The following is a 23,542-nucleotide window of genomic DNA, read 5'->3' on the forward strand; positions in this document are numbered from 1 at the left end:
TGCTTGTGTAGACAGGGATTGTCAACATTCTTCTTTAAACTTCTTTTGAACCAAAAGTACAATTGTGACTGATAAAGTCTGTTTCAGAGCTGTAGGAAAAACTTAGCCTCTGTAGACTTTTTTCCAACCTTCCAAATTTACCAGATCTACTTTTTTTCAGATGGGAACTGAGTGTCTAAATCTGTAATGAGGTCACAACCTCCATATAATCTGTGTTGCGTAAGCCACATCATCGGAAAGGATGAAATCATTTTTCAGGAAGAGTTTATCAGCAGCCGTGGCCTGTGGGAAAGGTGAAGAGAAATGTCAGGTTATCTGCCCAAGTCAAGGGGGGTTTTGGGCAAGGAGGGGGGGGAGCCTGGATGATGCTTGCTTGGTAGTGCCTAAGCAGAAACGTCAGTGGTCATGTGCATTGGTTTGCAGAGTTGCAACCTTTTCCAGTGATTTATTCTCTTTTTTAAATTCTTGGAAAAACAACGAAGCAAACGTACCTTGTTTTGCCATTTTATGCTGGCGGAAAGAAAGCACTCCTGATGTAATTTGAAATGGCAAAACCATTACATGTCAGTTACGAAAAATGCCAGCGATTTTCTTGTGTTTTTTCTTTCATAGTATTTGCTGTCAGCTGCAGTACTTTCCAGCTTCCAACTATTTTGTAGAATAAATTTAATGAACCAAGGTTCAGAAATCTGGCTGGGACTGGGTTGCTTTTGTAGGCAGCTGAACCTGAGCATTGGCCCCAGTGAGGTTTGGGCATCTGTGTAGTACTGGGGAAGCAGTGGTCCCCAAAGATGTTGAACAGATGATGTTTGCCAGTAAATAGGGCGGGGGGGGGGGGGGGAAGGTGAAAATGGTTAGGTATTTAGAACAGTGTCTTTGGGATGATGAGATATTTTATCATGATTTCTAAATGCTGGGGATTTGGCATGGTGTGTCAGGTTTAGGTTTTGGGACATGAAGTAAGAATGAAATAGTCTGATTGCATTTGAAAGTTGCCAGATAATGAAAACAACCGCCAAGATCTTATTTAAATATGAAATGGCTATCAAGTGGCATTTATGGAACTATGAAGAGAGATCATTACTGAGAGAAGACAAGTGGAGATCAAAAGTTAGTGGTTTTTGAAGGAGGAATTCTAGAATGTTCTTCAAGGATAGCACACATAGTTATCTTATTAGAAACTCAGAAAGCAAACAGGTGATAGAAACAATATGTAAGATACTATCCAGTGGAGAGAACTTCATAAATCTTCAACATCTGTACCCAATTACTTAGCTTCTCAGGACATTTTTTTTTCCTGTAGCGCACATTTCTCACTATGAACTAATAGTACATAATAATAAAGTCTTGGGTGTTTGCCAGCACAAACAGGGTTTTGGCTAACTTTTAGAGTGTTTGTGGAAGTAGAAAAGCAATGCAGCTGTTGGGTTGGATACGTGCCAACTGAGGATCTACTTCCCAGACAAACCCCCTCAAATCAGAATGAAATAATAATCAGATATTTTACATATCATTACTTTATGCGGGTTTTTCTTCAGCTTTTGCTGCTGCTTGTTGTGAGTGTGTGGGATTTGGAGGCAGGTTTTGGGCTTTGCACCTGGTGACCAGTTGAAACCAAGTGATCACAGAAGAAATAAAATGTATCTGCCTGTGGTTTTTACCTGAGTGCTTCAGAACACGGGGTTTGAGACCTTAGTGTGAAAATACTTTGGACAATAGTGCTTTCCCTGTGAGGTCAATGCAAAGAGCCATAAAACTCTTGGACCAAATCATTGATATTTTTTTCTGTTGCCGCAAAGCAGTTTCAATTCCCTGGGTATATAGGGCTAGCAGAGCCGCTGTATGCAAATGAAGCTGTATTTACATGTAGCCAGAAGCTGTTTATAACAAAGTGCCAATAACAGTAGTTAGTTATTTTAAAAGAGCTAAATGTCATTACTTGGTTTATTTGCCTGTTTTACTTGAGAGTATTTAGAACTGTGAATAATGCACACCTCGGAGGAAGGTACCTTTTGCTCTGGGCACTTCTGGGGCAGCCCACGTGCGTGACCCCGGGGAGCCGCGGGTGCTGGGGAGCCCTTCTCCTGACCCTGATGCATGGCAAACATCTCATGCTGGTGGTGTAGCCAGCCAGCCAGCCAAGGCCCAGGCTTGCCGGGGTCAGCTGGGGCAGAGCTGGCTGGGCCGGGCTGGCCGGGGTTGTGCTGCTGCCCGGGGTGCAGCTTCCGTGGCTGGAGGAGCTGTGCTTGCCGGGAGTAGCATCTTGGGGCTAGCAAGGCTGTGGCTGAAACAAAGCCAGGGCCTTGCAGAGTCCCTGGGGCTCGCACGGGCAAAAATGGATTGTGGTGTCTGAGACTGACGAGGTCTTTCAAGTAAAACTCTGTTGTCTTGATCTGGTCTGACACCGTGGCTTTTTACAAAGTTATTTACTAGGCTTTTCTCATGCTGTCCGTAAGTATGAGTACTGATGTGAAGTTTTGGGGAAGAATATTGTGGCAGGCCTTTTAAAGCAGCTGAGGCAACTTGGGTAATTGCAGGAGTACCAGCCCTTTTCACAGAAAGGGCAGAAGCCTACAAGGTGGTACTCTTATGCTTTACCAAGCTGACATGAGAAACCTGGCAAGAGTCATCACTTTGTCATACATAAAATGATAAATATCATCTCTCTCTCACATGAAACAGCATATAAGGATGTGCACTAAAATACCTACACACAGACAGAGCACCTTAACCATATTTGAAACATCAAAGAACCAAACTATTGACCCAAGTTATTTAAGATCCAGCTTTTCTGGGCTTTTGCTCAACATCTATCATATTATTTCCCATGGTTTTAAATTCTGGCCCGCATGCTTTGTCCTCCCAGGATGCATCTCAAATTGTTTGGTCACAAATGTCTTGAATAACAAATTGACTTAATTTAGATGTCATTAAGGCTCTTTAACCTATTTTAAAGAGCAGGGATGCACCGATGACCTACAGGCATGCATTTCAATTAAGGCAGTAATGATATGTATTTCTCCTCCTTGCCTGAAAATGCCCGACTATTTTATCTATCCATCAGATGAAGGTTTAAGGGGAAAGGTTTCTGTTAGTCTTGTTGGGAGTTGGCCAAAAAAATGTGAAGAATGTAGAAAGGAATTAACAGCTGGTGTCCATTTAAAACTTCAATGTGAGCAAATGCAGGCAGTATGCTTAGTTTTACCTGTCGTCTTCCTCTGGTTAGTACCCACTAACCCACTAAAGGTTAGTGTAGAAGTGAGGAGACCCATTTGGATGTGGTGCTCTTAATTCTTCTGCCAAGTGACTAATGAGTGGATGGTGTGTGTTTTGTTACCGCTGGGGAGGATGAGCCACATTTCCTTCTCTTTGGGAATCAGCTGCTCAAGCAGCGTGTGGTTACTTGAACCAGAGATCTTGTTGGCCTGGTAGAATCATGCCATACACTGTCTGAAATTGGTGCTTGGCTTGTATGACGGCTGCTACTTCCCTCTTATGCTGGGGAGGGATCATTTTTTCAAATAGCTTTCAGCAATGTGTCTGGCTTTGCATAGTCAAAAACATGCACGTGCGCAAAGGGGACCTTGTCTCTTGGAGGGGAAATGACTGTGGAGTTTTGAAATAAGTCCTGAGTTCAGTGCTGCAACAGCTGCAGGCAGCGGGTTTGTGCCCGCTGGGCTCTGTGTGTACCCGTCAGGGCTTGCGCCTGCGAGGTTCACACCAGTGAGGATGATGCTGCTGGCTGAAGCAGACACACGCGTGTTGTCGGCATGCCCCGTCCTAGTCCAAGGCCTTGCTGGGGGCACCTGTCATCCCAATGTCTTGGGATAAAAAAATTGTAGGCTCCTTGTAAAGAGAGAAGGAAAACCCATGAACTCTGAGGAAAATACTGTAAAGATGGTACAATACTCTGATAGCTTTCCACTGAAGAGGAGCAGAGGGTGTAGTCAGCTTGAGAGGCTTCGTGTGCAGATGCACTGGGGCACTGCTGTTTCTTCCCAGGTCTTCACTGGTGGGTATGCTGGCCACCTTGTGTTGAAACTGTTACAGTTTGTGCTAATTTGCAGAACAATTTTTAATATGCATGTTTTCAAGTAGGGTGTTTAATATCAAACTGCTGTGCTCTGTTTCTCAGTTCACTTTCCAGTCAGTTCTGAATTCAAAGAAATGCTGGCGTTTCCTAACCAGCAGTCAAGCACTGTCTTCACATTATCTCACCAAAGCAAAAGTTGTCCCATTCTGTTAGTAATTCTGGTTTTATTTTCATTACAAAAGTAACAGCTAGAATTCATATGGTGCTTATAACATACTCTAGTGCTCCACTAAGTTTGGCCATCGAAAGGCAAAGCTTTGCATGATCTTGGCTGTGACTTGGGTTTCAACATCTGAAGGAAATGCTTGTTCAGAGCTGTCTTTGACAAGCCTCCTATGAGACCACCACACCGTCCAAAAAAGAATTCTTTACTAAGGCCAGTTCTTTGTCCAGACCTCACTGAGCTGATTAAGCATCTCTTGTTAAAGTAAAGAGTAAGCACAGCTAGGGAGGTCTCAGGAATCTCTGGTACCTGGGCGAAGTGCAGGTATGAGAGCAGATAGATCATCTCAGCATTGCTGTGGAGTAATTAGTGCTGTCTTCTTAATGAGAGTCGCTGGGTGTTCAGGCTTTGGGGTTGCTCTTTCGTGGGCTGGTGCTGGAGCTTATTGTGCTGCTGAAACCAGCTGTTGCTTTGGCTATGTTGCCTGCTGTTGCCTTACAAAGTGTGTTAGCAAATCTTTCCCCGTTCACGCCCCCAGAATCTGTTTTTTGCTGTTTGTTTGTTTGCTAATTCAAAACCTGCTGACTGTGTAACAGGTTATTTCTTCCACGCTGGCCCTTTAAATTGCTTCCATGCTCTGGCTGTGGAATATCACTAATAAACAAAGCCCAGAACAAAAGCCTACACAACAAAACATCCTTTTCTCCCTAGGCGTCTCCCTGGGTGCGGTTTCCCACCGCTGCTCTGCAGTTCAGAGGCAGAGCCAAAACAGCTCCTTCTCATTCTTCCAGCCCTGGAAGTTGTCATCAGGCAGCCTCCCCCAACCAGCACTTCCGAGGAGGGAGGGGGCCGCCTGTACCCAGTCTGTCTTTCCTGAATTTCTCCTTGGCTGGGAGCAAAGGAGCCTTTCTCTGCCTGTAAACAAAAAGCTCCAATGCAGAGGGGGTTTGTCTAGCTGTAAAGCAGTCTATCTTGGCGTTACTCCCTGGTTTTGTGTCCTCTCCCTCATAGACACACCTGGATTGCCAAGCTGTGAGTGTGCTCAGCCTCCCACAGCTGCATCTTGTTCTGGCTGTGCCTCAACTCAGTGTTGCAGCATGACCCGGGTGGGCGTTGCGTCCTCCTCCTCCCTGTGGGAAGGAAAACTGGGAGCTCACGGGGATCCAGGGGAGGGCAAATGATGCAGAGCCTGGGCAGAGGCTCTGGTTCACTCCTACTCATCTGCAGGTAGAACGTATGTTGCCTGGGCTGGGCAGGGCTGGGACCTGCATGTTACCCTGTTTCTCCCCAGCAAGTAAGCCTGGATGTACATCCAAACCTCTTAGAGCATGGTAGCCTGGGCCTACAGATGTCTGTCTTTCTCTAGCTTGAAGTAGCTGTTAGAGCCTGTTGCATTCTCATTTTGCTCGAGTTCATCAAAGGTCTCAGTGCTTGAAGTGTTGCTTAGGTCAAAAAGTAATTCTTTGCTGCACCCCTTTTTTATTCTGTGCTTTTTACTTCAGCATTCCAGTAGCTGGGCAACAGCACTGGAAAAGAGCATTTTGTATTCTCTGTACAGGCTGTATCTTTGGTCCATGCCCCTGACCTCCAGTGGTTTCAGTCACAAAGTCGCATATGTGCATTTATTAATTGTCAAAGAAGTTGGAAGATATATTAATAAGGTTAGGAAGGGTGGGGTGTGGAAATGGAGAGGGAAAATAGAAGTGCAAGAGAGACAGCAGTTGGCTGGCTAAATCCTCAGGCCTGTTTACTTGGCAGCCCTCCTCCTGTAAGGAGGTCAGAGCTATTGCATCTCAGCTTCCCGGAGAGATGCCACGGGAGGAGGAGTATGCTCGTCCTCTCATTGCAAATGTAATACAGGGCCGTTGCTTCTGCATGAGCCCCTCTTGGTAGGAGAGAGGAGTGAGGCAGAAACCTCCGGCTCCAGCTTTATGATTGAAGAAGACATGTTGTGCAACATCTCTAGTCCCTCTTCCATCCCCAGAAGCTTGGCTGTAGCTCTCTTCATTTGGATTAATATAACGGATGTAAACTTGTATCTATCTATAAATTACATGGTCACACACAGGCAATCACAGTGCTCGTTGAATGATCAGGTGGGTTTTGAGTTTCACACTTTTTCCTAAGGAATATTCCACTGTAGGTTACAGGCTAGCTAGGCACTTCAGCCAGTGCTGTTTCCATGGTGGCTCTCAGCTGTCTGCGATGGGCTGGACACCGCCTGGCACTGCCAGCTTGCTGGAGCACCAGTTCTGGAGCACTGTCGAAATAACCAGTGCTGGTTGCTGAGGGCATTCAGGTTGCCTGGGACTTCCTGCCGAGTTAGGGTTATGGCTAAGGTCAAGGGATTAAGGTTTTTCTGCTGCTCTCCGAGCACAGACAGTGATGCCTTCATCCAAAGAAGAACCAAATCTCTGAGGGGCTTCAGGCAGCGGGCGCGTCTCTGTTTTCAGGCCTTCGCTGACACACAGCTGGTTTCCAAAGCTCAGTGCTCTGTTTCTCGTAAGCTGGGTCATGCGAGAGTAGAGACCAGAAAATGGTAGGCTCCTTTCTGAGGGTAGCTGGGTTTTATTGCAACTCTGCTCTGCATGAGCACTTGAAAAATAGTAGAAAAGACTTTCTGTTTTGTTCCACTGAAGAAAAAGGTAAATACTGCTGTAGACAATTGCCCTACATTTTCACATTGTTTTGGTGAAGGTCAACCGGCAGATAGCCCCTAGAACATGGTAATACTAAATATTGTCCTTTAAATTCTCAGTGACTGTGGAAGGAATTTTTTTAGTAGTTGCTTTGGAAGCCTGCTGATAATTATTGAAATATGTCAGCTTTCGTTCCTGCCAGACCATGAGGAAAAGATGTCCCAGGTATCCTTCACCAGCTTGAAGACCCAACACACTCATCCACGAGTACTTTCAGTTGGACTTTTTAGAGATGTTTGGAATGCACACCTTTGCCTTGCTCCGTGATCAGAATTGAGAAGGCTCAAATGCAGAGACTTTACAACGTTGTTTGAAATCTGAATGCTTCTTTGAAACAAGATCCTATCTACATGCCATATCTCGTAAAATCTGCCGGGGTAGGCGTCCATTCATAATACGGAAACAGCCATCTTTTCACTTCTCTGCCTCTTCTGTTGTAACAATGAAACCTTTGAATTGTGCTAGAGCTAAAATGTGTATCAGAATAAATGTTATCTTGACAGTGAGAGCCTACGTAAGCAAGGTCCTTCTTGTAATTCCAGAAGGGACTGAGCTGACCTGGAGCCTTTTTGGTTTCAACTGCAGTCGATTTCTTCTTGTTGATTTCATTCAACTTACAACTATGATAACCCTTTGGATTATATATGGTGAACATATTGTTAATCCAGCCTACTCATATTTTTAATCACTTTATATTAATTTATTGCTATCAGCAGGTTTTTCCTGTTATGTTAGTTCAGTTATCAAAAATTTCAGGCAATTCCATGGTCAAATTTTTCTCTGTAAGTGTTTTATAGTGAAGTAAGTACATGGGCTGTAAAATTGAAGGGCTCTTGGCTTGCTGACAATCCTGTTCCTCAGAAAAAGTATTGGCATGCCAACTGTTCCTTACAGATGACCCCACAGATCAGGGCGCACAGGTGCACAAGCACGTATTACTTGTCTTGTAAAGCCCTAACAACATTCAGGTTGCTGCTCCAGTCACTGTCCAAAATATGGTCCCTGATTTTGCTGCTCATTTGTCACTTTTCAGTTTGGAAGAGACCAGCTGCATTTGCTTTTGGATGGCCAAGCACCAGAACATGTCTGCAAAGTTAGAACAGTGGATTTGGCATATTTATTTAAAACTTACAAATTGGCACTTGAATATTTTCATGGGGCCTAGGCTTTGCAAAAGGTACCTTCTGGATGGTTACCCTACGCAGAAACACAGCTTTTTCTGAAAGCGGGTGGGAGATCTGTTAACTGGGATGTGGAAGTTAACGAGTGATAGATGCAGGAATGGAGGTGGGGAGAGAAACCATAGAGCACAGCTGATGATCTGGCCCCCCAGGTTTTTTCCAGCTAAGCCATTTGCATAGCAGGACACTCCCAGGTAGTTCAACAGGCTGCCTTTGACTGACTGAGGAAAGACTCTGAGGGTGATGAAAATGGTTTTTAAAAGCAATTGACTGAGAGCTGCACAAGTTGAAATCTGTAGGAGTTTCTTTATTGACTTAATTATAAGCAGAAAATAGGATGACAGGTTTTAGAAAATGCCCAGTTGATGTTCCACCAGACAAGAGGTTTTGGGTGCTGAGTCACATCTCCTTTGGCCACGCTGGATATAAAGGTGGCTTGTGAGATGGAGTGAAGCTGTATTCAATCTATGGGTCTCACTTGAGCAGCCATGGACTAGCTCGTGATGTACTTACTCGAGCTGATCCTTACTCTCACAGAACTAAACTGCCTTTAGCCCTGACTGAGCTTGTGTAAACCTTGCCCAGCAGTGATCATTGAAGGAAAACCATGAGTACATGAGGAAAGAGTACTCTGTGTTTTGCTTAAGAACTGAGTAAGGAGGTGGTATTCTTTAAGCCTGGTACTAGCATTCACAGTATGTGGCGTTTTATTAACACAATCCTCATGCGTGTTGCGTGCCTCTCTGTGTAACTCAGTGCAGACTGTGCCACCATCCAGTCTCTGGATCCCCGTGGACTTTCCCTTTCAGCAGAGATGGAAGAACATTGCTGGCTAGAAGCATGCTGATGGCTGATTACCAGAGCCCTCCCCACCTCCCTCAGCAGCTTGACAAAATGTGTTTTACATTCTTCAGATGATGAGGGGAAAAGGAAGGGCAGTCCCAGAAGGGATCTGGTGCTTACTCCACCCTTAAGTGTTATGTGTGGTAATGTTCAGTTCTGCTTGATTTTTGTACTCCTCTTTATTAACTTGGTTCAAAACCCCACCACTTCTTACCTAAAATGTCTCAGTGTTTTTTGTGGCTTAGTCTTTTCATGGTTTGCATGTAGTTGGTGGAGGGGCATGGGGTTCTCTAGAGGACGGTTCAGAGGCAATATCCAATCTGGGACACTCCACAGGGAGTTACAAGAACCTAGAGAGTCTCACCCCGCAACTCCTATTACGTGTCTGATTCGGATGAAACAAATATGAAGCCCTCCACCCCCTTTCTGGTTTTAGGAAGCTTTTCAAATAACGTTGACACTTTATGGGTAGTATCCTCAGCTCAGTGGAAACTACCTCTGATGACAGAGGACAAATTTGGACCCTACGTGTCAATTAATTTTCTCTAGAGTCTTCAGGAAAAAATGCTGGAATCCAGATTTGCTGGGTAATGGATGAGAAATTGGATGACATTTTGTAGCTTTAAATGTGCAGAGAATCAGTCTAGGTTTTAATGATCCTTGCTGGAACTGAAAGGTTTGAGGCAGAGATGTGGTTCAGGTTTACTAAATAACTTTTTTTTTCCAGTTGTTATTAGTTCCTCTGTGCTCTTGGCTGGGATGCTGGGTGCTTAGTGTTATAAGCACTGCATTTGCTGAACCAGTTTCAATCTTTGTCCTGTGCGTTGCACATGTTGGTCACGGGTGTTCAGCGGTCACCCCTGCTGTAAAAACACTTGGGTTTCCAGTACAGTGAGTTGTATTTTTGTTTACAGTGAAGAGTGCAAACACTTTTTGAAGTTGTTTCAGTGCTTATGTAATATGTACCAGTCTCCCAGCTAGAGCATGATATCCTGGGGACCTCAGAAGAAAAATAAGAGCCTGTAAACCACTCTTAACTCCCTGGTTGCTGCTTTCAAATGATGGGTTATCCGAACTGTGGGAAGTAGACCTTGCTCATGAAGGACAGGCAGCATGATCTTAATGACCTTTGCACACTTTTCCAGCCTGTATTGGGAATAAAGAGGCTTCAGTCTCGCTTTGCTTGTGCATTCCTGAAGCATCTGTGCCCTACATGCTGATTGTGGTGTTTGACTCCCTGGTAGTACAGCCTGTCCGCCCTTTTCTTATGACCTTTCAGGGTGCTTCCAGCTCTCAGCCTCCACATCCTGAGCATGGACAGCCAGAGGAGCTGGCACCAGAAAGTGGGTTGACTCAGGAAGCAAACAGGAAAACAGACAAAACACGTGGAGTACTCTTGGGCTGGAAAATGCAGAAAGTGTGATTCTGCTTCTCGAAAGAAAGATGGGGTGGGGGGCCAGACCTTGCATGCAAGAGAGAGGATATTGGAGTTCAAGGGAGTTAAAGCTTTGCTGTATTAGTACCTTTATTATTTTACAATTGTTTTAGCAGCTGAAGCAAGACAAAATGTCAGCGATTGTGCTGCCCACGCTGCCCTGTGAGGACAGGGGAAGCTTCTGCCTCTGAAAAGCGTGTCGGGGTTCGTACAGCATGAAGCAATGGGCCCCGGGCTGAGCCTGGGGACAGGCTGGAAAGCAGCTTCTGAGGCTTCACGTTAAGTTTTCCTGTCTTTCTAAGCTCTGTGCTCAGGACTTCTATTTTTCAGTTCAGGTGTTATGTAGAGCTCTGAGTTTCTAACTAGTATTTTTTAAATACTTGCAGAATTTGATTTTTAGGTGTGTTTGAATATGTGTGTCATTTTGCATACAGTCTAGAGTTTCTTTAAAGGTGCCCCTATCGACTTGTGGTTGGGCTGGTTTCCTTTCTGTGGAAGCTAAAGTGAGAAACTTGCCCTGATGGGGAGACAAGATGTGGCGGGGTGCTGGGAGCTCAGAAGAATTTCCGTTCTCCAGCTTAAATATGAGTTTAAAGCGACATTTTAAAAAATGTCTGTTAAAAAATGTTAAAAATGTTTGTTGTGCTGCTGTTAGGAGGGAACTGAATATTGCTCAGAACGAGCACGGTTTGGTTACATTGTAACTAGATTTTCCTCCTTTTAGTAATAATAATTACTCTGAAGTGAATTCGTTGCTAAAGAGCTGGACTCATTACCCTGGTCCAAGTCATCAGTAGGAAAGAAGCAGTACACACTAGGAGTGAAAGTATCTGGAGGTGGAAGTCCTGCAGGAAGGGTAATTGAATTTATTTCTGTGCTTGTTCAGCCTTGGTTTCTGAGAGAGCTACCAGAAAGGAGGCGGTTTGTAATTTTGGTTTCTTTGATGTACATGTCTGATATGTAGGAAATGGAGAGAAACCGTTCCCTTTCTTACAGTGATTGTGTTTGTACTTGTCTCTGGACCCGTGTGGTCTAGTAACCAAGAGATGGAAGTGTCTGTATCCCATTTTCTGTCCTCTCAGCCATTCAGTCATATACAATTTATCTTAACTGTCAGAAAAATGGCAATAGGTTGAACTGTGCGTTAGCCAGGGAATAGTCTATTTACATAAGAAATGAGACCATTTGGGGATTGCTGTTCAAAATACATTTTCTTCAATCATAACACCATAAAAACCTCTTGACAATGCTTAGATAGTAAGAGTAACATGAAACCAATTGCAGCTTAGAATGCTTCATGGAAGAATAGTGACTCTTGAAAAAATAATGTTTACTTTAAAGATAAACGTAACGATTAGGAAGTAATTCCAGATGTGTGGTTATGGCAGAATTTTAGTGATTATAGTTTCAGTCTGTTTAGTGAATTACATTATTGCGTTTAAGAGTAGCCAATGGATTTTTTTTAAATGAATTCATTCTTCAAATCGTCTGAATAAAACTGTTTATTTTCTATTATCTAAGAAACAAACAGACCAGAATCTGGTTTATTTATGAAAGTAAATACAAAAGGTCTGACCTCTGGATATTGCCTTTGAAAATCATCTGAGAAAATGCTGTTCCTGGTAGCTGATTCTTTCTTTGAGCCATTTCTTCTTTTGGAAGATAATGCCAAACACCACCCACCCTCAAATTACGCAATATATTTTAAAGAATGCTTTGAAATGAAATGGTTTGATCTCTTTAGTCTCATGAGGTCTTCCAGCGTTCTATCAACTGCAGAAGGCAGTAGTGTGTTACATTTTATGAATGAAGACAGAAGTTTTCAAATTTACAAAACCTTTCTTTCCCCATTGTGGTGGGTCTGTGCTGCCTTGGGGACTTGAAGCAGTTACATGCTATTTATTAGTTCACCTGTGTGGTTGCTTATCCCTGTAGTTGCCGGCTACCAGCTCCAGGGCCCAGGTGCACCCAGTGCTGCATGTAAGAGGGATGTGGACTAGCTGAGAAATCTGAACGCCTGTTCTTTGTATTTAAGCCCTATATAAAGGTCCCGTAACGTAGAGCCTGTGCCTGAATTGCGAATGGTAATGACATTGGGACCTGCTGTTTCTAAAATGGTATGCTTTCTTGTTATTGGTGTGCTTATGTTTATCAAATTCTGAGAATGGGTTGGCTTGGAGTCCTCTGTATTAAGACTGCTCAGGATGACAGCTGAAATTCATGTTACATTTGGCTCTCCACAGAGAACATTGTTTCTTTATTAGATTGGTATTTCAGCTTAAAGCCAGGCCAGGATGTTTAAATTACAAAGGTTGTTCCCGCTGGAGCACAGGCTGTCTTCTGACCCTGTGCTTTCTGCTTGTGCTACATACTCTATAGTGATTTCTTCCAAGGGTGTTAGTGGGTGCTTTGCGCATGAGTGGAGAGCGCTGCAGTAAGCTAATGGCACACAATGCAACTGGCTCCTGCTTTGTGCTGACTACACAGTCAATAAAACAAATGTGTACTCACAAAGTACTTGTTGAAATCATCCTGCAGTGGAGGTCTGACCAGATAAAATTATGCTGCATCTTGAGCAGCAATTATGCAAGTAACATGTCAGGCTTAAGATAAATATGTAAATATACATATGTTACATGTATGTGTATATACACACGCAGAATTTTTTCAGCATATGTCTTTCAATGTAGGGCTAATTTTATGGATGACAGATTACGCTTGAGGTCATTAATAGTGAAAAGCTCCAGAAGAATTCTGAACCATTTTTCCCCATTACTCTCTGGGCAGTTGCAGATGGCACTGGTGTTTCTGTTTGTCAAATAGGGGCATCCGTAACGTAGAAATAAGATTTGCTGTTGTAGCTGAGCCCATCCGCAGGACCTCCACCTCATTGCTGTAGTATGAATACTGGAGGTTTCTGATAGAGCTTGTGTTTATCTTCCCTCTCTGTTCTTGGAGGCTCCAGGGGGTTGTGCTGGGTCAGAGCTGCAGCAGGAGTCTTAAGAGAAATTGTTTTTCAGCAGAGCAGAGGCTTAGCGTGGTGGTTGCACATTATGTAGCTGGGTCTTTCTTTGGAAGAAGGCAGGGCAGCTTATTTCAGTTAGAATTCAGCTCTGTTATCCTCACCTCCCCACAGAAGTGCTTTGCTGCAAGGTACTTATTTTTATCACTGCAGTGTGTGTCTGCTACCTCTCTCTGCTGTTCCTGTGTCATTGAGCTGCATCCCAGAAAAGGGACCTTGATGTCAGCCAGTGAAAGAGACAGTGCTTTTATTTTCAGTGTCTCTACAGAATCACAACAAGTATGTAAGTTTTCTAGCCCTATAGGTGTGCGATAACAGGCCCATTTAATGCTCAATTAAGCTTTATGTGGGATAGATTTTTGCTTGTGTGATGCTCAGGAAGGGTAAAAGAAGAGATAAAGCACAAGTTATAGTTGAAATTGATCCTGATGCATCTAAACACAGATGATACAGAAATAAATGGAATCGATGGCTTGTAGCGTCTATACTAAATTAGCGTGATGCAGCATCCTGGTTTTAGGGTGACTGCTTTAATTTTTATGGTTTGAACTGCTGCTCTTGCAGTGGCACATCATCTCCTCATTGGGCACTGATGAATACTGAAAGCTGAAAAGGTTGAAACTGATGCTGCAGAACAGTCTGATTCCACGCGTTGTTTATACCACAGCTGCTCCATGGATTTAATTGGAATTAACCCTGATTTCTGCCTGTGTACAGGAATCAATGGGAGGTTTTTGGCTAAGCTTGATACTAGATGGGGATCAGCTGGTGAATGCTGTGCAGAAAGGCTTCGAGTGGGACTTAATCCTGTCCTGGTCTGGGCGCCATCCTTTTGTCTGTCGACAGCGGCAGAACGCGGCCGGCAGGGGAAGGGCCTGGCCCTCGCCCGGGCTCCCTGCTGGAAAGCGCCAGCCCAGGCGGCTGCAGCAAAGGAGGGTCGTTCAAAAGGCTTTTCCCAGAGCAAGTTTGCTTCGTGTTCTTTCAGTCTGTTGGCAGCTTACCATAGCTAAAGCGATTTCTTCCCACCTTTTGTGAAGGTTGAATCGCTCGCAAACAGGCTTCGACAGCAGCGTCTTATGTGAGAGCCTCGAGTGCAGCCCGTTTTCTGTTTCAGTGTGAAACGGAGGGATTATTTTTGAAGGAGATAGATGAGAAATCTCATCTGCGGTGGGGAACAGGAGGGTGTCATGTCAACCCAGCCTTTTTATCATAGGCCCCTCTGGGAAGTTAATGCCTCTGAAGTGCGGGAGCAGTGATGGCGCCTAGGCCAGTTTTCCCCCGTGAGCTGGCGCCGTGTCGGCCGCAGGGTGGCTCGGCAGGGCCGCCGCAGCCTCCCGTTCCCGGGGCCGAGGGGGCGGCGGGGCCGAGGGGGCGGCGGGGCCGAGGGGGCGGCGGGGCCGAGGGGGCGGCGGGGCCGAGGGGGCGGCGGGGCCGAGGGGGCGGCGGGGCCGAGGGGGCGGCGGGGCCGAGGGGGCGGCGGGGCCGAGGGGGCGGCGGGGCCGAGGGGGCGGCGGGGCCGAGGGGGCGGCGGGGCGTGCCGGCCCTGCTGCCCGGCGCCGGCAGGTGGCACCAGGTGGCCGCCTGAGGCGGGCCCGCTGGCGGGCTGGGCGCTCCCCGCTGGCCGCGGCGGCGGGGGGCAGGTGAGCTGGGCGCTGCCGGCTCGGCCGCGGCGGGGGATGCACCGGCTCGCTGGCGGCGGGGGCTGGGGGAGCGGGAGCCGCCGACGTCCGTGAGGGAGCGCCCGGCCGGCGCCCCGGGGCTGCCTGCCTGTGGCACGGCGCGGCGGCGGGGGGCGCGCAGGAGCCGCGGCGGGAGCCGGCACACAGGTGGAGCCACACGGCCGGAGCCGTTTCTCACGCACGCTCCCGAGTCTTCCTGTCATGTGACCGCCGCTACTAGAACCTGGCCGTGCCCCATTTCCCAAACATTGAACCGCATTGTTTTAGTAACTACCACGTTTTTGTGAAGGCGGACCGTGTGTTTGCTGTGGGGGGCCGGTGTGAGCGCGGGCGCTGAGGGACGGGCTGAGGGCGGCCCTGGACCCGCCGCTGTGCCCCTCGCTTCAGGGCCTCCAGTGTAGCCGCCGTCTATAACCTCCCTCCTCTTCCCTCAGAGGAGGTGTAAGGCTCTTTTATATTTAGTGCTGATAAGTACATGCAAATTCCAATCAGAAAGTGGTATGAATATGCTAACAGTATCCGGCTGCCTGAAAGAGGAGAACCTCGTGTAAAGGGTTGCGTTGGTGGGCTACCATTTTGTTGCTAGGGAGAGTTCAAAGCGATGCCTCAGATAGTTGTTTTTATCTGGGTTAGTTCATAACTAAATTCCCAGGGTGGCTCACAAAGTCAGCATTTGCATGTGAAGAAAGAAATGTTTCTTCAGATACATGTTAAAAGGCTTCTGCTGGTCAAATGCTTATGTGACTTTTTAAGCATTTGCATTTTTTTCATCAGAATTTACACCGTTTTGTAAAGATGTTGAGGTCTTCTTCACGCTTCAGTTTTTTCGTAGCCGAGTTATCCACGGCTCCATATGGTTTAGCCTATATTCACAGATTTGTAAAACTGACTGGCTGATTTTGAACATAACAGTGGTGAAAGTATTTAACTGCACGTTTCATATGTGTTCCACTTTGTGCAGAGTTGGACATGACAATTCGGGATATGTGTATGCAGCAAAGCTGCTGGCTTGAAATCTTGCTTTTGTGAGGCGCTTCGTTTTTTAAGAGGACTTTGAGCATTCAGTTGCTTTCTGAAGGACTGGTTGGTATCTAACCTGTTCTTGAGCTTGTGCCCGGGCTTCAAGTAAAAGTCATTGGTTTTTGAAACCAGAAGTCTTGAGCTTGAATTTTATCACTTTCTTTCAATATACGTATATTATCTAAATTATTATGTGTGTTTTTCTTTTACAGAGGTTTTTAAGAAGAATCTGATGGTGAGAATAGGTTAAGAAGACTCAGGATGACGACAACAGTAGCAACAGATTATGACAATATTGAAATCCAACAGCAGTACAGCGATGTCAACAACCGCTGGGATGTCGATGACTGGGACAATGAAAATAGTTCTGCTCGACTCTTTGAACGATCCCGCATCAAGGCCCTAGCTGGTAAGCACTGACCACATGAGCGAAACTCTGATGCCGTATGTATGTGACAGTACGGACACTGTCTGTCTTCAGTGCCTGTGCCTTGTCAGTAAACGAGAGCTGGAAATTCTTCTGAGGTCAAGTGCAGCTTGCCTGAACAAGTTTTGAGATTGTTTTGTCCACTGACATTAGTGGGACACGATGGTCTCATGTTGCTTTGCAGGATGTGTTCATATCTGACGTTTTGCAAACACTTGGCTGTTCAGGTTTGCTGTTAAGACTTCTTTACTGTAAGCACAGGACGGAAGAGATTTAATCCAGGACAGAAGAGATTTAATCCAAGCACTTTTTTTTATTACCTAGAAGTTTGTACTGACTCAGTTTCTCACCTCATCAGTCTCATCAGATATTAACCTGTTTGGCTGAATCTTAAATTGTTTTGATTGGGTTTCTGTGAAGGGCTTCAAAATATCTTCGTTTGGAGGTGTTCAGAACATCTCACTTGTCCTGAAATGGAGGAATGTAGTAGGTATAGCTGTCATTTAGTAAATAATGCTGAAACTGGAAATTTTCCTGAGGAAGCAGAGCTTCTGAAATACTTGCTGTCTTCTGCTGAATTACACTCTCATTGGCAGAGAAATTAAATTTGATTGGGTCTTTTTTTTTTTTTAACATTTGATTATTGCATATTAAAGGCTGTACATTAACTAGATTTGTTTATGCAGCAAAGAGATTATGTCATGTCCTCTCAGCTCTGAGGCATTGCCCTGCAAAGAAATTTTTATGCGCTCTGTAAATGATTTCCTGACTCTTATGGTAGCATGCCCACATTCCTGACCTCTGAACAAAATGCCTCAGTAACGTGGGACATACTATAAGCATGGAAACCAGCTCAAAATGTACTGAATTTTCTGCTAGTGAAATTTTAGATACAAGGACAGTTTTAAACCCAACACCTTATCATGTGTTGAAGCAGGTTTGTTAAATTAACCATACTGAGACAGAGGTATCATCTGTTTCATTTGTGATTCTGATGAGACTGATTCCAGAGCGAAGAGTGCCCTTTGGCCTCTTGGTGCCGGCCATGGGGGCGTATTAGATGCAGAAACTTTTACATGTCAGGCACAGGGCAGGATCAGGTTTGGAGCTGAGCAACAGGGAAATAAAGTAGTTCACGCAGGTGGGCAGAGAGCAGATCACATATCTCCTACTGAGGATAGTAATCTTATTGACTTAATGGAACTGCCCATGGAAAGATGTGTGTTAAATTTTTCTATCTTTAGAAGACTTCTAATTACAGCAATTCTCATCACAGTGTGCATTTGAAATTACTGATGAAATGCCTGACCTGGAATGGGGCTGTGCTAAGTGGGGTCAGGAGCAGCCTAGTGATAGATTGGTGGTACACAAGAAGAATCTTGACTTGGGTTCTCTTACAGTTTGATCTTGTTTGAGGAAGCAACTCTATTTTACTCCTGCCACGTTAGTGGTTGCAGGTTATATTCTATTCCTTGGGTGGGCAGTGCTTTTAATACAAAGCTCATTAGCAGCGTTTGGGTCCAAGATCTAGCCTTTGTTGCAGTTGGTTGTTCCACTTAGTTTTATGGCAAGCAGAGGTCCCCACCTGAGTAATGAATAATAAACACGAAACTCTTATTTCAAGGAGAAGTAATGTAAGGAAAGTACTTGAATTATTTAGATAGCCTAAAACAAATACTGATGTCAAATCAAATAATTTTGCTGAAGATTCAATTCAGAGGCATATTTAAACATTTTCCCAGCGTGTTTATTTTTTGTTCTTAATAAGCATTACTCAGTTATTTTAATTTGATGTATTTCATATCTGTAATTCTCTGTTAGTGTTGAGAATGCTGTGTGCTGCCAAAACTTGGCTTAGCGTACTGCACTGCTGCTGCACTGCTTGAGAGCCTAATCATCATGCAGGGAGACAGGAATTAAGAGTGGTTTGTTTGTATTGCAGATCAATATAGTTAAAGGCTGAGCCATGGTACTCCTGGCACCTTTCAATGTATGTTTTTGGATATGCTGTCTGGTGGGCAATCTTCCCTTGCATCTCTCCAGAAAGGCACTTGCAGTTTTTTAACAGCTGCAGCCTGGAGCTGGGAGAGCAATAATCTCAGCCATCGTACTCTTTAAATCGAGACAGGCTCTTTCTGGAAAGGTGTACTCTAATTCAGCTGCTTGTCACAGGATCAGACACGATAATCACTGTGTGAAAATGCCTGTGGCTGGTAATGCACACAAAGCCACATCGGGTGATACCAGGAGGCTCTTCTAGGCTCTAATCCCCACAAATTTGACTTTCTATTGCAGAACTGCTCTCTCCCGGTATTTCACTGCACGCTGAAGCAGAAGGAGTTGTGTACCACCTGCAGGGCCCAGATTTACTGAATAACACTCCAGTCTGACTTAGATGGGCACTGGCTCTTTGTGGGCACGAGCTTCTTCCCACATCTCCAGGATTGGCTATCTTCTGACAACAGCATTTTTCTTTGCTGAGGCCTCCTGGCAACAGCATTTTTCTTTCCCAGGGTCCTAGGTTAGTTGTACCTGAAGGCTGCCTGTGGATGTCCAACTCTTTCAGAATGCCTGCCTTTCATTGAAGTGACAAGATATATCAAAAGACTATCAATGTGTTGCACTCTGCAATGCACATGCGTCAGTATCTTCTTGTCCTAGTATGAAAGGTTTCCAAATGAACAGACCAGGCAGTGGTTCTTTATTCCCTATCTATAAGATGCAACCCGTTGCATTCAAAAGTAGAACAGCCGTGGGCATTTTACACTCCCTGACTAATGGCTATATACTCAATGTGAATCTTCCTGTTAGTGCAAGTATCTTCCGTCCACGTTCTTCAACAAGTTGTGAAGTGTCTCTTCTGTGAAGCTTCCGTCTTGTGTTGATTCTTGTTTACTGTAATTGAAATAAGACTTATCTCCTTTAAGGTAAAGAAAGGTAGAGAGTGACTAGGCAAGAAGTGAGTTCTCTAGCCAGAGTCTGATACTCTGTTTTAGAAAGAATTGTAATGGCATCCATCAAGATGTTGAAATATTTAAACAGCAAAGCATGAGATGGTGGTCAGAGTAGTCTGTGATCAGAAGAGACAACGTATTAGAGAAAAGCTCAGTTACAGCAGGTATGATATAATAGTAGAAAAACACTACTGTCATCACAGCAGCTGGTGAGTGATAATACTAAAGCGGTCTGTATACCACGAAGACCAGAATGTGAAGGATTGTTTCAGATTAAAACAAATAAATGGTCTGGGAACTCAGCTTTCAATCAGAATCCAGATTTGAAGGGGTATGCAGTCAGATTGCTTGCCATTCATGTTGAGCTAACTCACTGTGCAACTGATATGAGAAGAAGGTAACTGATCCCTGCTTCGTAAAGTAAGACACCCCACTGCAGGAAGTAATCTTTCACCTGTCCTTGTTCTCTGTGGTTCTTTGGAAGGTCTTGCTGGAAGACCAGGTAATTCTACCTGCTCTGTAGGAGCTAGAAAGATATCAAATTTGTGCAAAATTCTTCATTCACAAATCCTCAAGTGTTGGATTTCGTCTGTCAAGGACCATTAGCTAACAAGATTTGCTGTGCAGCGCCTTGGTGCGTTGAGCTGTTATGAAAGCCTTAAGAAACAGTTCAGTTGTTCAGCAGAATTTTTCACATTCAGTCTGGGATTGTGACATTCAGATGTACCATGCTTGCTGTCTCAGATGCTGTTTTCAGGTAGCATGAGAATTGTCACCTCCAAAACTTTCCGTTTCTCTAGTTAGCTAATTCTGTGTTAAAAAATGCTTAGCTAAAGTTACCTGCTTTTCTGCTCATTTGTATTTGCTTTTTTGTCCTCTGGGTTCACCCGAGTTGACCAGAAGGTCTGTGACTCAGCTGTCTGGCATATGAATTAAAAAGTTTCAAAGTTTATTAAATAAGAGGTGTATCTTCTCAGCGCAGGGCAGATGAAGCTGTGCATTCTGTTTTCAGCTCCACCTAAATGATTGTGCTTATGTTGGGACACTTGCTAGTGTTGCATGTCACAGTGGTTGTGAACCTTACAGGGGAACGCAGGTAAGGAGACTGCATTCGCTGTGCAGCTTTCCTTACTCATCCCTATTGCACAAATTGAAACCAGGCTTGTAATTCACACCAGTAACTTAAATTCTCATAGATGCAAAAGGGGAAAACCATTGAAATTGTTACTGAAGTTACGCTACTGAAAATTTTTTCTTTTTAATATAGTGGAATAGCTGCTTCTTAAGGATAAAAAAAGACAGAGAAAACTTGCAATGGGAAAGTGCTGAGTACCATATGTAGGGCTAGTTAGCACTTTTGGCCTTGGTATTTGAGCCATTTCTCCCCACAGCTCTGGTGCAAAAAGTCAGCAGAACAGGCCCCCAAAAAAGCAGAAAGTAAGATACTGCCTGTAGTACTCTTTGAGTGTTGTGCACCTGCTTGTCCCTGCTGACTAGTATATCTCTCATAGCAAAGTTTCTGCTGTTTCCCTCTGAGTGCACACTAAAGATACAAAAAAAATCTGCATGGTCAGAATGAGGTTTTGGGTCTGAAATCAATAAAAAAGGACAAAATACAATGATTTAGAGCTGAAGAAGATAAACCTATGGTTTATCCTTGACTTTGAAAGAGCATACTGAGAATAATCTCTTGCAGGTACGTTTCATGAATATCCAGTACTGAGCTATCTGGGACTTAAAAATCAACAGCCTAATTCTAATAACAGCAAGTGGATAAGGGGAGAGGGCCCAGCAGTATGTTGATGCTTGTAAATCAAGTGTGAAGGGCATGTGAAGAATTCACTTGGCACTAAACAAATAAAAACCTTACAGCAGTGAAACTGCAGCTGCATCTTCTCAGCACTGGTGTGGCTGTGCTGGTTCTTAGTCTGTGTTTTTGTTTAGCAGCCGGAGGCCTAATACAGACGTGGTCAGGTGAGCATGAAAGGGCTTATTTTGAAAAATCTTACTTTGCTCAGATAAAAGCTGATTAAATGATTTCAAGAAAAGCTCTTCCAAATGTTGACCTCACCCAATGCTTTGCTTCTGGATTTTACTTCTGCAACAACTTCTCAGCTGCAGGGCCTTACCAGAACCTGTAGGAGGCTGGTGTTAAAAACAGGAGTATCATTCTGTGTGTTTGTGTCATGCGGGCATCAAGAGGAGGGAGCATGGCAGCGGAGAAGCTGCTGTACTTACGCATGTCACCTGCAGTGCTTGCTGTAACTACTGATGAACACTGTGCTCTTATCAGAAAACAAGAAAAAGCTTAACCCATCTGTCACTGCTGATTAATGTGTTAGCTTTTAAAGCTGCTGGTGGAGAACCGTTTCTAAAGCAAATAGCAAAAACCAGGCAATAAATTATATTTTGTTCTTAGCATTTTTATTTCTCAAGTTCATCAGTAGACTGACCAAAAAAAAGTGTCACGGTATGTCTGTGGTGCATAAAGTAACTTTCAAGTAAGCGTGAACAACTTGTATTCAATGATGTCCTATCAAAACTGTGATTTGGTACAGAGATCATCTGTATCTCATCGCTGTGGTAACATGATTTTTGGTATCAGTTATGCATAGTTTCAGGGTTTGCTCACTCTCTTTAGAATCAAACAAATAGTGTGCAAAGTGTGTGGTGGAGGTGTAGGTCAGATTCTTTGTAGTCTGATTAGGTACCAGATCTGTGGTCTAATGTAGCTTCTGGAGCATAGAGCAAAACTGCTGAAAAAAAGTACTGCTGAATGTAGCTTAGGACTTTTCTGGAATCATGCATGCTTGTCTGCTTCATGGGTAGTATCTGTGATCACTTAGTAACAGAGTGATGCATGAAAGTGTTTGCATCCTGGTGAATAACTGTAATCTGGCACACATCGCTCAGGCAGGACAAGTGGAGCTGGAAAAATAGGCTTTTTGCTTCTTTGGAGAGGGAGCAGGATAGGAGCGGTTGCTGGCAGCCTTACTCTGGAAAGTCTGACAGCTGCAGTCATTTTACATCTCTGATTAAATTCTTTCAAGACTAAGCAATATCGAGTTGGACATGTATGCAGGAGAACCCAGCATCTTGCCAGCAAGTAAGCCTGTATTGATCGATCTTTCGATCTCTGAATTCCTGTACATTAAGCTTCTGGACTGGAATACAGGTACCATATCTGTTTCTGGTGGAGAGCTCCAGCCATACGCCAATCTTTATGCACAAAGGGCTGACGCTGTGCTTGGACAGCAGTTCAGTAATTTAGCAAAGTAAGGTACAAGAGAATTCTGCACTGTAGTTACGAAGTGATTAAATATAAAAAGCTGTTTGCACAGAGAGGAAGAAAATAGAAAATTCATACATGTATGCTGGCTCCGTGTGCATACATGCATATGCTTTTAGGATACAAAATACGCATGAGGATAATCTTGAAAGCAGGTAAATCTGCTTTATCATACCTGGGTATTAGATACATTGGCACTGCGCTAACTTTCATAGCGTGCTTCCTTTCTTTCACTGATTTAGGTGAGAACTATGCCTTAATTCCCAGGCTGGCACAGCACAGCTCTCTCCTGTCTATTTTATTTTTCGTTTTGGCATCAGTAAAGAGGAAAAGCACTGAGGGACGTGCTTTTGGCTGCCTGCAACACTGAGATGAGTGAGATGCAGCGTTCTGCACCAGCTCAAGCAGGGAGGGACAGGGTAGGATTTGTGAAGGGGGGTAAAATGCTCTGGCTGCACCAGCTGCTCAAGGAAAGGAACAGTACTCACTGTGAGGTACCCTCCATATAGTCGGTGAGAGCTAAGCCAGGCACAATAGTAGAGCTGGGATAAAATCATGCTGAGGCTGATGATTTTGGAGGAGAGCTACCAGCCAGATTGTCAGCTGGTGTAAGTTGGCATTCTCCCTTGGCTTCTGTGAGACCATACTGACTTACACCAGCTGGAAATCTGACCCATAGCAGCCCATCACGCAAAACCTGAAGACTGAAGAGACTATAATGTTCTTTGCTGTTGGAA

At 44.5% G+C, this 23,542-nt stretch overlaps 1 protein-coding gene across 3 annotated transcripts in view; it reads left to right on the forward strand.

The window, feature by feature from the left end:
* SPTBN1 (spectrin beta, non-erythrocytic 1) overlaps window positions 1–23,542 on the forward strand; it is a 136,309-nt gene that overhangs the window by 26,124 nt on the left and 86,643 nt on the right. For all 3 annotated transcript variants that reach the window (XM_027814566.2, XM_055725454.1, XM_055725453.1), the window contains exon 2: window positions 16,348–16,544. In XM_027814566.2, coding sequence (XP_027670367.1) covers window positions 16,397–16,544 — 148 coding nt within the window. In that variant the 5' untranslated portion in view covers window positions 16,348–16,396. The remainder of the gene's footprint in view (window positions 1–16,347; window positions 16,545–23,542) is intronic.

The sequence above is a fragment of the Falco cherrug genome, chromosome 13, assembly GCF_023634085.1.
Source record: "Falco cherrug isolate bFalChe1 chromosome 13, bFalChe1.pri, whole genome shotgun sequence".
Lineage (NCBI taxonomy): Eukaryota > Metazoa > Chordata > Aves > Falconiformes > Falconidae > Falco > Falco cherrug.